We start from the raw sequence: 15,312 nt of genomic DNA, 5'->3' as shown, positions 1-15,312 counted from the left end.
CAAATGGAGGCTTTTTATAGAGTACTGAAGTATTTCCCCTTTTTTATTGCCAGGTTTTATGGCACTTGGACATCTTCCGACGTAGCTTTAGGCAGCTTACAACTCACAAGTGCATGGGAGATTCCTGCATCTTCTGTGCTCTCAAGGTAAGTTCTTCAAATCTGTTTCTTCTCACTGCTATTAGGCTGCTGGGTGACCAATATTGACATAGTTTGTTTAATCAGGGTGATGCTACAGATTTTCTTACTGAATTATTTGGCTATGGCTTAGTGCAAAAGACGAATGTGTTCAGTTTTGCTTGCCTCAGAGAATTGTTTCTTGGCTTAGGTAGTCTGTGTTTCTGAACATTTTTGCCCATACATCTCTATTTAATGTGATAGGATACTATTCAGATGTGCTTAGACTTTGAGTATTTACCTGAAGAACGAATTCTAAATTTTTATTTTGAAAGAACAACCAAATGTTTTTAGTGGGATTAACTATAATTTAGCAACAAACTCTTCCTACTGAGAAAAGCCAGTACTAAAAATTTCCCATTCCCTCAATGTTTCCCATTACCACATTTAATAGATTCCTTATACCTGTTCTTGACCCCAACATCTGACTCCCAGATTTTTCATTTCTGAATAAAATGAAACCTGAGGATTCATTTAGAGACAAATAGCCTAAAGTGAGAGATTTTTGACTCAGAGATTTTAGGTATACTGCTATAGAGGAAGAACTAAATTGTATAAAAGGCTCATTCTCCGTACTTTATCTGCTTTTCCAACGTGTAGCTTCTCTGTGTTTTCTTGGTTTGTATATGTACAATGGATTGTTTATGGCTGGGTAAGTCTGCGTGAGTTCTGATAAGAACTCTGGATAGAGTCATTTTTCAGTCTTAAGAAGTCTGAGTTCTTGTTTGTCACAGGGATGCTCAAATATAGCCATTATGTTTAATTTAGTTGCTTTTACATCTTGGAGTATAAACTGTAAACAATAATCCTGTACAATTTCCCAGTTATATTGGTTACTTGCAACAACTGATTTAAGATGGTTTTTTGAGCAGCATTACTTTGGAATTTTAAGTACATGATGGGCAGGTATCTTTAGAAAGAGATGACTGAGTCTTCTGAACGTTCTACCACTTGTGTCGCAAACATCTTTTTTCTCTTCCCTTTGGAAGTATTGGAACTTTTAGCAAAATATATATTATTGACTAATTGGAAAGTTTAAATATGAATTTTAATAAAAACAAATCTTTTACAAGTTGTAACATTTCTAACTATGCCCATTCAGAAAGAATTCCATCTACAAGGGAATTTGGCTTGATTTTCTAACACTGACATTAAGTATCTAATTTTAATTTTTAAATTTTTATCATTTTTATTTATTTATTTATTTATTTATTTTTGAGAGAGAGAGTGTGAGCAGGGGAGGGAGAGGGGAGAGGGAGAGAGAGAATCTTAAGTAGGCTCCACACCGGGTGACATAGGCTTGATCACACAACCATGAGATCATGACCTGAGCTGACATCAAAAGTTGGATCCTTAACCGATTGAGCCACCCAGGTGCTCCAGTCTCTAATTTTAGGTAAACAAGAAATATATAGCGCTTTGGCCAGCAAATCCAAGGGAAGTCCAGTTCATGGCATTTAAAAACTTAAAAGCCAATGTAAGATACTTGCTGGAGAAATTTGAATCCTGGAGAAATCCCTGGTAGAAGGATCTCCTGAAACTGGAAACTCTTATCTGTACCAGGAAGGGATGATAGACCCCCTTCATATGTCTTTGATTAGAACTGTACCATCCTCTTCATTGGCCCAGGGGGGACTTGTTGTGTTTCAGTTTACAGAAGCAAAAATTGTTATTATAATATAAATTAGAATCATTATGTAAGCCAAAAAGATGAAGAAAACCAACCATGAGACATTACAGGACACCTTCTGAGATACTCAAGTACAGAAAGGAAGATATTTTTTAACTTATGAGGGCTGAGAATATACCTTGGGACTCTTACAGAGAAGGAGTTGCTGATGGCAGATAGGTAAATGGGCATAGGGAATCAAAGGCTCAATTTTGGATCTTGATAACTCCAAGGAGTTCTAGTTTTTTCTTCATCACTTCATTGTCTCATCTATCAATTAGGTTTATTTTCCATCACTAATTCTTTTGTTATATTGGGAGTATATTAAAAATTTGATGTTTTTCCCCAAAGTGCTTTTAAGTCCATCAGTGCTATATAAGTGTTAAATAATTAAGGTCTGGTTTGCATTCTTTTAATTATTGTACACTTCATTTGAAACTTATTATAAATATACTCACAGTGAAGATGGATTAGTTTGACAATATGGATGAGCTAAACTTCATTTTAATAGCTGAGAAATTTAAGTTGTTAGAGTAACCAAATTTCTTCATCCAGACTGGAGGGCTTTATTTTCTATGAGAAGAGAAGGGATGCTGAGTGCAAGAGTAAATCTGGGATAGATCATCAGCACCTGGAATATCTCTTTTTTGATCCCTTCTTTAAAAATATTTGTACAAATTATGAAATAATATGAATCATCATTGAACTAGTTCTAGTCAGTATAATAAGACAAAAGGAAAGATAAAGATTTGGAAGAAAGAAACAAAGCTATTATTTGCCAATGGTATGATTGGCTATTAAAAAAATCACGAAGCATCTACTGATATATCAATAGAATCAATATGAATTTAGCAGGTTGTTGCCTGTAAGATCAAGGCATAACACTCCATTGCATTTCTGTATATGAGCAACTAATAGAAAGTGCAATTTAAAAGAAACTTTTTAAATAGCAATATGTTATATAAAGTAGATATGAAGAAATATAACAAAAATATATGACATTTATATAAAATCCTCACAAAGATCCAGTACAATGAATAATCACAAAGTAGACATCCTTTAACAACTGTTTAGATGAAAATAGAATACTGCCAGTACTACAGACATTTGAATCCTCTCTTCTTTCTCAGCCATGTCTCCTTTCTCTCAGGGGTAGCCACTCTTCTAATGTTTGTGGTATTCACTTTCTTGTTTTACTACCTATGTATCTATTCCTAAACAACTGAATTGAAAAATTACCTGTTTCTGAAATTTATTGTAAATGGAATCATTCTATATGATCTGTGTGAATGTGGGTGTGTGTGTGTGTACGTCTTCTTTATTGCAGCAGGATGTTAATAAGATCATCATATTGTTATGTACAGGCGACTTTGTTCATCTTCATTATCATATGGCATTTCATTGTGTAAATAAACCAGTTTATTCTATACTTGGTATTCATTTGGATTTTTTACAGTTCTTAATTTTTAATGAACAATATTGCTAAGAACATTCTTGTTTATATTTACATATGCATACATATTTCTCTTGCATATTTGCCCAGGAATGGAATTACTAAAATCATAGGATATGTATATCTTCAATTTTTTAAAATAATACCAGCTATTTTCCAATGTGGTGATACTAATGTATATTCTGACCAGCAAGTTTGACCTGGAAATTGAGAAAATTTAATTCTGAAATTTTTATGACAAACAGAGAAGAATAGATAGGACATTCTTTTTTTTTTTCTTTTTTTTTTTAATTTTAGAGAGAGAGGGAGAGAGTGAAGGTGGGGGAGAGGGGGAGGGAGGGAGAGAGGGAGAGACAGAGAAAGAGAGAGAGAGAGAGAGAGAGAGAGAGAGAGAGAGAGAGAATCTTAAGCAGGCTCTATGCTCAGTGCCAGACCCCCACATGGGGCTTGATCTCACGATCTTGAGATCATGACCTGAGCTGAAACCAAGAGTCAGATGCTGAACTGAATGTGCCACTCAGGCACCCCAAGGCAGAATATTCTTGAAGAATAATAACAAAACGAATGACTTGGCTTGTGTATCAGAGAAGACTAAGTTATGTTTTGGTAACAAACTAAAATCTCAGTGATAAATACACAAAAGATTTATTTTCCATTCCCATTACTTGTCCACTGCAGGTTAGTAGCAAACCCTACTGATAATAGTCACTCAAGAATGCAGATGCTAATGCTACAACCAAATTGGCTAGTGGCCAAACCAGAGGGAAAAGAGCTCTGGAAGTTTTTGCACAGACATTTGAATGCTCAGCATGTCACTTCTGCTCAGAGATTGCTGACTCGAACTAATCATATGGCTCCAGTGAATCTCAAAGGAGCCAAGAAGTGTGATCCTATCAAAATCCTGGGGAGAGGGAAGAACCAGAAATATTTGGCCAAAGTACCAATGACTATCATACTTTATCAGATAGCAAGGCTTATAAAACCACAGTAATTAAGACAGTGTGGTATCAACACAGTATGACTAATAAATCAATGGAACAAAATCAAGAGTTCGGAAATAGGTATGTGGAAACTAGCTACTTGCCCTGTGAATCAAAGGAGGAGGTGGACTTTCCAACAATGGTGATTAGATAATTGATTATCCATATAGGAAAAAAAAAGTAAATTAGATCCCTATGTCATATTATTATCAAAAGTATGAATTTCAGCTGAGCCAAGAATGAAACTGTGAAAGAAAACTTTTAAAATTTTTATTTACTTATTTTAGAGAGAGAGTCAGAGGGGTAGAGCAGGAGAGGTAGAGCAGTGAGAGGGGTAGAGAGTGAGGGGGGTAGAGCAGGAAAGAGAGAGAGAGAGAGAGAGGAGAGAGAGAGAATCCCAAGCAGACTCCATACTGTCAGCACAGAGCCCAATATGGGGCTTGAACTCACTAACCATGATTGTGACCTGAGCCAAAATCAAGAGTTGGACACTTTAACTGATTAAGCCACCTGGGCACTCAGAAAGAAAACTTTAAGTTTTAGAAGAAAATATGAAAGAATATAATGACCTCAGGGATAGATAGGATTTATTAAGTAAGACATAAAAAATACCAAAAAAATTGATAACATTTTACTACAGAAAGTTCAAGAACTTCTGTTCATCAGAAGACTCTAGTCGAGGATAAAGACACAAGGCTACCCACTGGGAGGAAATACTGGCAACAAACTATATAACCAACAAAGGACTGGTATGCAGCATAGAACTCCAGAGAATTCCTGTAAAGAATAAGTAAAAGATAATGGAGTCAGTAGGAAAATAGAGAAAAGACAAACAGGCATTTCTCAACACAAGAAACCCAAAAGATCTTTAAGCATATGAAAGATTCTTACCCTCCCAAGTAATCTAAAAAAATGTTAACTAGGGACACCTGGGTGGCCTAATCAGTTAAGCTGATTAAAATCTGACACTTGATTTTCTGCATAGGTCATGGTCTCCTGGCTTGTGGGTTCCAGCCCCATGCTGGGCTCTGCACTGACAGTGCAAGCCTGTTTGGGATACTCTCTCTCCCTCTCTTTCTGTCCCTCTCCCATGTGTTCATGCGTGGGTGTGTGCGTGCCTGCATACGTGTGTTCTCTCTCTCTCTCTCTCTCTCTCAGAATAAATGACTTTAAAAAAAAGAGAAAAAAAGGAATGTAAAGTAAATCAATAACCTTTAGATTAATAGAAAATTTAAAATCGGATAAAATTGTTACCTGAAAGGTGGAATAATAAGAACTTACATACACTTGCTGGTTGGAATATAAATTGATACCACTACTTAGGGAAATATTTTGTCATTACATTTTTCAGGTAAAATTGAAGTAGTATATACCCTACCATTCATTAATTCCACTCCTAGATACATATTATAGAAAACTTGCTTGTACATACATACCAGAAGATATATTCGAGAATGTTCAAAGCAGTATTTTTGTGATTATAGAAAAATGGAAACAACTCATCCCAACTATAATAGGATAGACTTAAAAATTATGGTTTATTGCTAAAGTAAAACTGTAGTAGTGAAAATGAATCACCTGTAACTGCATATATCAGCTTGGATTAATCACAAAAACATTACAGTGGAGCAGGTCACAGAAGGTTATATAAATTATGATTTCATGTATACAGAAAGTAAAAATGGGCAAAACTAAACAGTATGTTGTTCACGGATACAAATATGTGAGAAAGAGGGAATGATTTTCATAGAATTCAGGACACTGGTTATCCCTGAAGGTGGAGGGGAGGAGATTTTAATCAACCGGGGAGTTTCACACTCGTTAATTTTTTCATTTCTTAAATTGGTTGTTGGACACGTGGGCATTTCTTTATTATGTTTTGGCTAAATATATACATCATGCTTGTTTTTTTATTTAAATGGTGATTTTTATTATAAGTATAGGGAAGTACTACAGTCATTTTAGAAAAGCACTCTGAGGTGTAAAGAGGAAAATTGGAAATTGTCTGAATTGCATCACAGAGATTATCATTTCTCTTTTTGCCTCCTCTGTGGTCAATATTTCTAGTAATAAGTCTATCTGTTCACTTATATTAAAAGAATATTTTTTTCCACATTCCCAAGTTGCTTCTCTATCTCTAGTATCATCCTATTTCATTTATTTTAACCTAAGAATATGCTGGAATGCTGTTTTGAAGTTACTCCCTTCTGATAACTTGAAGTGGCTCCCAATTTTTTTTATATCACTTAAAAATGTATGATCATAGGCATTTAAAAAACGAGTTTATACTTTCTTTTTCCTTTCCTTTCCTCCCTGAGGTGCTCTCCATTTCAGCTATGAGAGCAGATGGTGCACTATCTATGACTACATTGCAGATATTATTCACTTTGCCTGGATCCCTTAGCACCCAAAACAGTAACATAACAATAAGCAAAACAATGTATCCTTTAAAATAAAACCACATCAAGTCCTTTCGGAATTCCATTTCAGAAACATATCTTCTTAATGAGGTTTTTAAATTATTATCTCTATCTAGAACCATGATTGTTTTAACTTAACAGTATTTAGCATGGCTGAATGAGTTTTTGGGAAGGTGGTTCAGCTTTTCTTCCCTGTTGGTATTCCTGACAATGCTTGCACCATTATATAAATATTTTTAACTTTTCTGGGTTCATATATTTTAGTAGTCCTTGGATTTTAGTTACAGAGTTTTGGGTACCTGCCGTTCTCTTCACTTTTTTCTTTTTCTTTTTTATGCTCTCACTCTTGTTCTACCTGAGATTTTCATTGTGACTTTTGGATTTATGCTTCTTTTAGTAGGTCTGCTTAATTTAGGCCCCTTTATGCCTCATTTAGTTAGGGAAGGTGAGGGGGTATGGTGGGGATCTAGAGGAGTTGATGGGACGATCTGCTGAAGAGTCAAAGCCTGCAATTCTTTCACGCAGAGCAGTTATCTACAATGAAGTTACATGTTGTGGTGTCCCAGTGTGGGTGGAATTCAATATATTTAAATCCCCTTTTTTCCCTGCCTCCTATTTAAAAATTAGAGGAATGAAGCAAGTAAGAATTCCTTTTTGCTGGTACTTGATGGCCTATTTGATTCTTTAATGCTAAGTTTGAAATGTAAAATTCTTATTTCATATTTTTAAAAACAGGAAACTCCCCAAATTCCTGCATTTGAAGTACTCTATCAGCACTTGCTCATTCTATAAAGTCAGAATTCTTTTATGTAGAAACATAATTGTTTAGCTCTAGAACTCAAAATTAAGAACAAAAAAGAGAGACAGACATGTTCCTAGATGAAGCAAAAGCTAGCCAACTTTCCCTTAATCCAATGTTTTGGATGAAGGATTCACCCGTCTGCGTCTGGCTGGAAGATATGTATCCCTGTTTTTTTCTCTACTTTTTATTTTACCTTGCACCAATCTTCAAAATGCTTTTACTATTGGTCTTATGTGAACACCTTTTGTTTAATGTTTTGCTTTTTCTTTTGCTCTCTGAATGTTCGTCAGTGTTCTTGTGCCTTGTGACCTTCCCCAGGTACCATAGTATATGTTGTATCCAGAGCTTATAATTGCTTTTTGGAGGTTTGTACATAATATTTAGGATAATCCATTTTTTTTTGGTCCTGCAAAATATACTGGGTTATTTTTCTGCATTACTTGATACTAAGTTCCTAATGTAATTTCAGCCTCAAAATTTTGCATGCAAATTATTAATGATCGCTTTCATTAAAAATAATTTGTGTCAGCGTATCTTTCTTCTTACTTTGAACCACAATGCGTTTCAACTCTGACTTAGCAAAAAGAAGAGATTTGTGTGCTAATTACTCTCTGTCCCTTCTGAATCCCCTTATTTATTTCCATCTAGTGTTACAAAAGGTATTTCCTGACCTGAACTGTTGTCATGCCTATAACCCAGAACTCTTATTTATTATTCATATTGAATCTGCCCTTATGTCCCCAGCCTCCAGGGTATGACTTTGGTGTTGGCTTATTTATTTATCTCTGTCCAGGGGAGGAAATCCGTCCTCTGTACTTAGTATGCCACAAAGATTTTGTTCTCCTTCCAGGGATTGTACTAGAGGCTTTGCAGTGTGCCAAGATGTAGGACAGAGTGTTTTTTGTTATAGGCAAAGAAGAATGCTTCATTGATTGATTAAATTCAACAAATCTCCTCAATTAGTGATTTTTTGTTTAAGAATGCTAGTACAAGGCATCAAAGCCAGGGAATGATGGTGATGGTGGGGGATAGGTGGTGAGGAAATAGATTTTTGTGTATAAGATGTCCTGTAATGTAAGTCCGTATCTGGAGAGCAGTAAGACTGTTCAAAAAGGGCAGGAAAGTCTGTGTTCTGCTGATAGCCCATCTGTTAATTGGGGAGAAATTTGAGAGTTCAGAGAATAAATACCTCAATGTATTTTGTGTATACCATGTAGCTGTTCCTCTATTGGGAAGCGTAAGCATGGGGAGTAAAGTGTATAAGAAATTGCTCATTGTGCATTATCATTCCAGGTCTTTTTTTTGGGTAGATTATTGGAATGGCAGGTTCTTCATTGCCCTGTAGTTATGGCCAGTATCAGAGAAGAGCAAATCCATTATGCTGGACTATTTAAACCAGAAAGTTAATTTCTAATATGTTACCTGGAAATTTTAGTTAGTAATCAACAGCCCTCACATGAGGAAGGTATATTCCTGTCTAATGCAGATATCATTTACTTGAGTTGAACTTCTTTGTTTTGCTGATCTCTGGGATATGAGCGTGTGTGTGTGGACTTTAGTTAATCTTTCTTAAAGTCCTATTAGGCTGTATCTAAATATTCTCGACTAATTTAACCATTGCCATAACTTGGATAGTATAAAGTTGAGTCTTTCATCCTTTTCAAAATTTGGAGTTTAAAATTTTACATGATATTCAAATAGAGGGTTATGACTGCAAGGAAAAACATAGTAGATCATCATGATTCTTTCCTTTCCAGAATTTATGGCAGAGCCTGAAACTTATACAATCTCAAAATCTTTGTGCATGTCCAGAAGGGTCCCCCTTTTCATTTCCCCTGTGGGGTAAGTGGTTATGGTATTGATTGTCAAAATTTGATTTAAATACTGTTGGTAATCTCTAAGGTCCTGAATTTTTGATCTTGACAAAAATTAGAAAATCGACTATTGTATTTTGTAAAATTTCAACATTAGTTTATGATTTCCCACTAAAAACAATACCATCCTCTGGTGAATTTGGCCTGTCTCTGCTCTTTGGCTCTCTGTCCAGTGTCTTGAAGTCTTGGTGTTTCTTTTTGTGTCTGTCTTTGTATGTATGTGGGTGTCTCTTTTGCATTGGTAGCACAAATGAGTATGATAGGTAGTTTATGATGAATTTTAACTTCACCACTGCAAGTCGAAAGTATTGGGTTATGAAGTGAGTGTAAAAAAAGCCCCAAACTCATGAGGAGATATGCTATTGATAATTGAATGTACTTAAAGGGATTGATATAAGATATGCAAATAATTTTCTAATCAGGAAGTCCAGAAGACAGGTATTTTTAGATTTAAGGTTAAAGAATCCCAAGGGAGAAACTAATCAGCTGCTCTCTGCCTTCCCCAATGTTGGAGCAAGAGTTTCTATTAAACCGACTTGATATTTGATGATATTAAGGAATAATTATTACCTTTTTTTAGTGTGGTAATTATAGCATGGTTAAGTTTTAAACAAAAAGTTCTTATATTTTAGAGGAAAATCTGAAATATTGACAGATGTATTATCATCTAGCATTTGATTCAGAATGATCTGGGAATGGGATAAGTGGGTGGGTTGTATATATGAAATGAGACTGGCCACAGGCTGATAATTGTTGAAGATAGATAATAGGTACATAGGAGTTTGTTGTGCTATTTTGTCTACCCTTGTATATTTGAGATTGTCTGCAATAAAACATTAAAAATCCAATGTTATTGATTTGGGTGCCAAAATGGTAAACATCTACATGTTATTTCCCCCTCTTGAAAGAGAATGTTTGAGATTCTTTTGGACACATAAAACTAGTGAAAGTTCTCTTTTTTAGTAGTACTCAAGTAATAGTAGCTCCTTTATCTTTCCTTCAGAGGATTGTTTTTACAAACAGGCTTGATTGGCCACATTCAGGCTTACAATTTATTTAAGTCTATGATTTCTAGGTATGGAGGAAAGGAGAGATTATGAGAGTCAAAATGATGAGAGATTTGGGAAACCCGGATCAAGAAGCGAAACCCTAAGAACTGAGTTAGTAGCAGTGCATAAAGCGTATCGTGCCTTTGCAGAACTTACTGTTGGGCACCCTTCGGGAAGGAGTTGGACTGCTAACTTTCCAAGGACCTAGGGCCCAGAACACATCTAGCTGTGGCCCTTCCTATTGACTCTCATCTTCTCTGCTAGTGACTTCTTTTAGAAGGCTAAGGCTGGACTAAGAAATACTGAGAGAGAAAATAGCAGCTGTTCCTGCCTAAAGAGAAAAGTCTGTGTTTTGGGGAGAAAAAACTTAAGCAACAGCTGCATTTGTAGATGCCAAAGCACAAAGACTTTCTGTCTTTATGGCACTTTTATCTTATTTACATGGTTTTTACTAAGCCAAATAATTATGTGCTCCTGTGGGTAGAATTGTTTGCTACATGATCCAAGAGAAATGGGTGGGGAAGCACCTGTTTTTAGTCATTAAAGTCTTGTTGCTTTTGCATTGCATCCAAAAAAATAGTTAACAGACAAAAAGTAATTTGCCTTTTCCTGAGAATGAAAAGGAAGACCTCTTTGGTTTCCCTTTGTGAAGAAGAGGTAGAGAAACCTCAAAGGTGAGTTTTCATTGTTTATTGAGATGAAACTATCAGGACCCCATAGGGAAAAAATGATTTCTGGGTTTTGATTCTTTCTGCCCTTTCTCACTCCCTGCCACAGAACTCAGCAATTGGAAGAATACCAGGTTTTGTTCCTTATTGGTCCTACCACCTGTTCTTACTGCTGAACTAAATGTTCTTGGCTTTCTTTGGTGTGAACAGTATCTCCTTCTGGGAAAGGTGGCAGGAGGGTGAAAAAGGGAACAGGAGGAGGCCCGTTCCAGCCCTGTGCTCATGTGAGAGGGACACACAGGGGTTAGTGTGCTGCCCTAACAGAGAGGCTTTGTGCTACAGCTTCTTCCAGAGCTACAGCTCCACAGATGAATGCTGGGAGAGCTTAGGCTGCTTTATTCCTGATACATGTGCTTTTTCCTAACAATAGCAGAGCAAGACTGATAACAATAATTACAATAAAATAAAGAAGATGCAGGCATTCTGAGGACATTCAGATACTCAGTGTGTATGGAGAAAGTTGCTTGTAATTAAGAGATAAGAAAAGAGTGTAGTTTGGAGATGTTGACGCCACTGAACACAGGAGTCAGATCTGTTGTTGGATATCCAATGTGGATATAAGCAGAGCTCTGACTTTATATCTTTTCCTTTCTGTGTTAAAACCTTTATCTACTCATGGGAAATCTGCCTCTCTTGAATAAGAGCAACAGAAAGAGAAGAGTTTTGTCCTTCTTACCCAGATTTCAGAGACTAGAGATGTAGCTCAAGTAGATGGCATTTCTGACCCAAGGTCAGTGGCAGACAGTCTCCTTAGTAACCTAAAATATAATAATTGATGATGATGATGATGATGATGATGATGACGACAGCTAATATTTAGATGCCCTTATACAGCCAGGCATTAGTCTAAGACAGGTAGATAGGGAAAAAGATAATTTATTTAATCTGTAAATAACCCTAGGAGGCAAATACTATTACTAATACTCTCTTATTTATTTATTTATTTAAATTGCTCAAAGTCTATTTATGTATTTTGGTAGAGACAGAGATAGTGTGAGTGGGGCAGGGTAGAGAGGGAGGGTGGGAGGGAGGGAGGGAGAGAGAGAGAGAAAGAGAGAAAGAGAAAGGGAGAATTCCAAGCAGGCTCTGCACTGTCAGTGGACAGCCCGACACAGGACTGGAACTAACGAAATCATGATCATGACCTGAGCTGAAAACAAGAATCAGAAACTTAACCAACTGAGTCACCCAGGCACCTCTACCCACTAATCCTCTTAAGAAAAAAATTTTTTTACTTATTCTTTTTTTTAATCTGCATTAAAAATTTTTTTAATGTTTTTTATTTTTGAGAGAGAAACAGGGTGAGCAGGGGAGGATCAGAGAGAGGGAGACAGCACAGAGCCTGACACCACAGGGCTCGAACTCACGAACCACAAGATCATGACCTGAGTTGAAGTGGGATGCTTAACCAACTGACCCACCCAGGTACCCCCACCCACTAATCCTCTTTTAGAGACGCCTGGGTGGCTCAGTTGGTTAAGTGTCTGGCTCTTGATCTTGGCTTAGGTCATGATCTCATGGTTCATGGGATTGAGCTCTGCATATGGCTCTGTGCTATCAGTGCTGAGCCTGCTTGGGATTCTCTCTCTCCCTTTCTCTCTGCCCCTCCTCTTCTCACTCTCTTTCTCTCAAAATAAATAAATAAATAAATAAATAAATAAATAAGGAAACTGGGGTGCCTGGGTGGCAGTCAGTAGAGCCTGTGACTCTTATAAGAGTTATGAGTTCGAGCCCCATGTTGGGATAGAGATTACTTAAAAATAAAATCTTAAAAAAAAAAAAAAAAAAGGAAACCGAAGCCTAGAGAAGTAAGTAACTTTTCTAAGGTCATAGAGATGGTAAATTTTGGACTGGGGTTTGGGACCCAGATAGTGTGGTTCCAAAGTCCATGCTCTTAAGTATTCCTCTATGCCATCTCTCAGTGGAACCCTGTCTATTCTCAAGCAGAGTCATCTGAACCACAGAACACAGAAAGTACCTTAAGTGACTATTTTTTTAATTCTCTCTGGATGATAACATAACTACTGTTATGCATAAGAGAGAAGTTAGTTCATTAGTAATTGTTGATGCCATAGAGTTTAGGGGTTAATTCTTGAGGTAACTCAGTTGAGAAAGACTAAAGGGCTATAGTTTGCAAATATCACATTCATACAGAACCGTCCTGGAACTAATTTCCCACTGGTTTGTTTTGGAAGCAGTTTTGGACTCTGGACGAAGGACCAAACCTTGCCCATCCCTTGCTCTAGAGATAGAACCTTTGTCAGCCTTAGTATCTTAGTAATATCTTAGCATTAGCAGTTGAGAAGAGCAACAGGTTGGGATACGATAGTGATCATTGCTTGTTTTCTCACTGTTTCTTTTGTTTCTCTCTTCCTCTGTTTCACAATCACTTGGTGTAGATATATTAGTTGTCCTCTGAGAATATTTAACTAGGGACCTAGCTCTTTCCTTTTGGTGTAGTTTAATGGTTATTATAGACATTCTTCTGTTCCTAGTAACAAATTATGGATGGCCCTGTCTTGCCTTTACCTGATTTTAAAATATATATGTGGAAAATGTCTAGGTTAATCCAAAATAACTTGGAGCAATTATAATAGATTTTCTCCCAGCTCCTAGCTTATTAAATAATACTAAATATATATTACTAATACACTCATCTTCACATCATATGGAATTATTGGTAGGGAAATAATAGCAGGTTACCTAGCAAATTGTTCTTGAGCTGCTGTTGGGATAGATGCTCAATGTATATGAGAAGGAACAATGCTAGTAAGAAAGTAGAATGAGGAGGGGTACCTGGGTGGCTAAGTCGGCTGAATGTCCAGCTTTGGCTCAGGTTATGATCTTGTGCTTTGTGAGTTCCAGCCCTGAATTGGGCTCTGTGCTGACAGCCTGGAGCCTGCTTCAGATTCTGTGTGCCCCTCTTTCTCTGCCCCACTCCTGCTCATGCTCTGTCTCTCTCCGTCTCTCAAAGATAAACATTTTAAAAAAAGGTAGAATGAGGAAAAAACAGTTTCAACTTGTAATTAGCAGAATGAAGTTCAATCCCATTTTGCTTTAACCAGTTATATTACTGTAAGAAAATTTTCAACTTTTCTATGTGGTTCTTTATCTGATTTAAAAAAAAGAGGGGACTTGATAATATTTTTCCTTAGTAAGATCTGCCCATATCACATCACTCATTCATCCATTCAAAACTGGTTATTGGTTGTCCTCTATCTGTCAGTACCCTTCTAGGTGCTGAGAGCGAGTAGTAGAGCAGAGAATTAAAGGACAAAATTTTTTGTCCTTAGACGTAGGGAGCATAGTCAGACAATAAATAAGTAAAATACATTGTATTATAGATGATAATAAGTGCTACAGAGAAAAATAAAACAGGTGAGGGTAGGAGGTTTGGGGAACAGGCGGTGGAGTTTGCAATTTTAAATAGAGGATTAGGAAGTACTATATTGAGTGGGTAATATTTGAATAAAAATCTGAAGAGAGTGAATGACTCAGATGCTGATAGTTCAAGTAAGATGAGGACCAAGATTTGACCATTCTAGGTGGTAGGGCCTCCTATTCATAGATCACGTAGGTAGGTTTATAAAATAGTCTAATTTCTGGTCTCATTAGTAAGTCTGAAAAATAACTATGGCCTTTTTTTTTAATATATGAAGAAATTACTGGTAAGAATTTCAAGTGAGTGACATTCTTTGGCATGTTGATATGTAACTCATCATTGAAATTGTCTATCTGAGTGGTTTAGTGAGGATCTGGGGCATGTGATGTCAAGGGAGCATATTCTAGTTTATCTTGGGAAGGTCCAGTACTACTTGAGAAGTACTCATCAAGCCGGGTACCACTTGTTGCCGCTCTTTGTTTCTATTCTCTGAACATCATATCCATCATTGTTTCAGATTAGGCAAAGATGCAGAAGATGGATAATCGAATCACATTAAAATTTAAAAACTACTGGGGCTCCTGGGTGGCTCAGTCGGTTAAGCCTCCGACTTCGGCTCAGGTCAGATCTCACATTCGTGGGTTCGAGCCCCGCGTCAGGCTCTGTGCTGACAGCTAGCTCAGAGCCTGGAGCCTGCTTCCGGTTCTGTGTCTCCTTCTCTCTCTGCCCCTCCCCCTCTCATGCTCTGTCTCTCTCTGTATCAAAAATAAATAAAACAT

The 15,312-nt window shown here is 36.8% G+C and overlaps 1 protein-coding gene across 9 annotated transcripts in view; it reads left to right on the top strand.

Moving 5' to 3' along the window:
• The window catches only part of USP54 (ubiquitin specific peptidase 54), an 83,624-nt gene that overhangs the window by 25,667 nt on the left and 42,645 nt on the right, over positions 1-15,312 (top strand). For 8 of the 9 annotated variants that reach the window (XM_029931930.1, XM_029931928.1, XM_029931931.1 and 5 more), the window contains exon 4: positions 54-146. In XM_029931930.1, coding sequence (XP_029787790.1) covers positions 54-146 — 93 coding nt within the window. Of the gene's footprint in view, positions 1-53; positions 147-9,257; positions 9,343-15,312 lie in introns of those variants that run through there. The other variant, XM_029931933.1, reaches the window with a different exon arrangement.

The sequence above is a fragment of the Suricata suricatta genome, chromosome 2 (assembly GCF_006229205.1).
Source record: "Suricata suricatta isolate VVHF042 chromosome 2, meerkat_22Aug2017_6uvM2_HiC, whole genome shotgun sequence".
Lineage (NCBI taxonomy): Eukaryota > Metazoa > Chordata > Mammalia > Carnivora > Herpestidae > Suricata > Suricata suricatta.
This window is presented reverse-complemented; position numbering and strand designations above follow the sequence as displayed.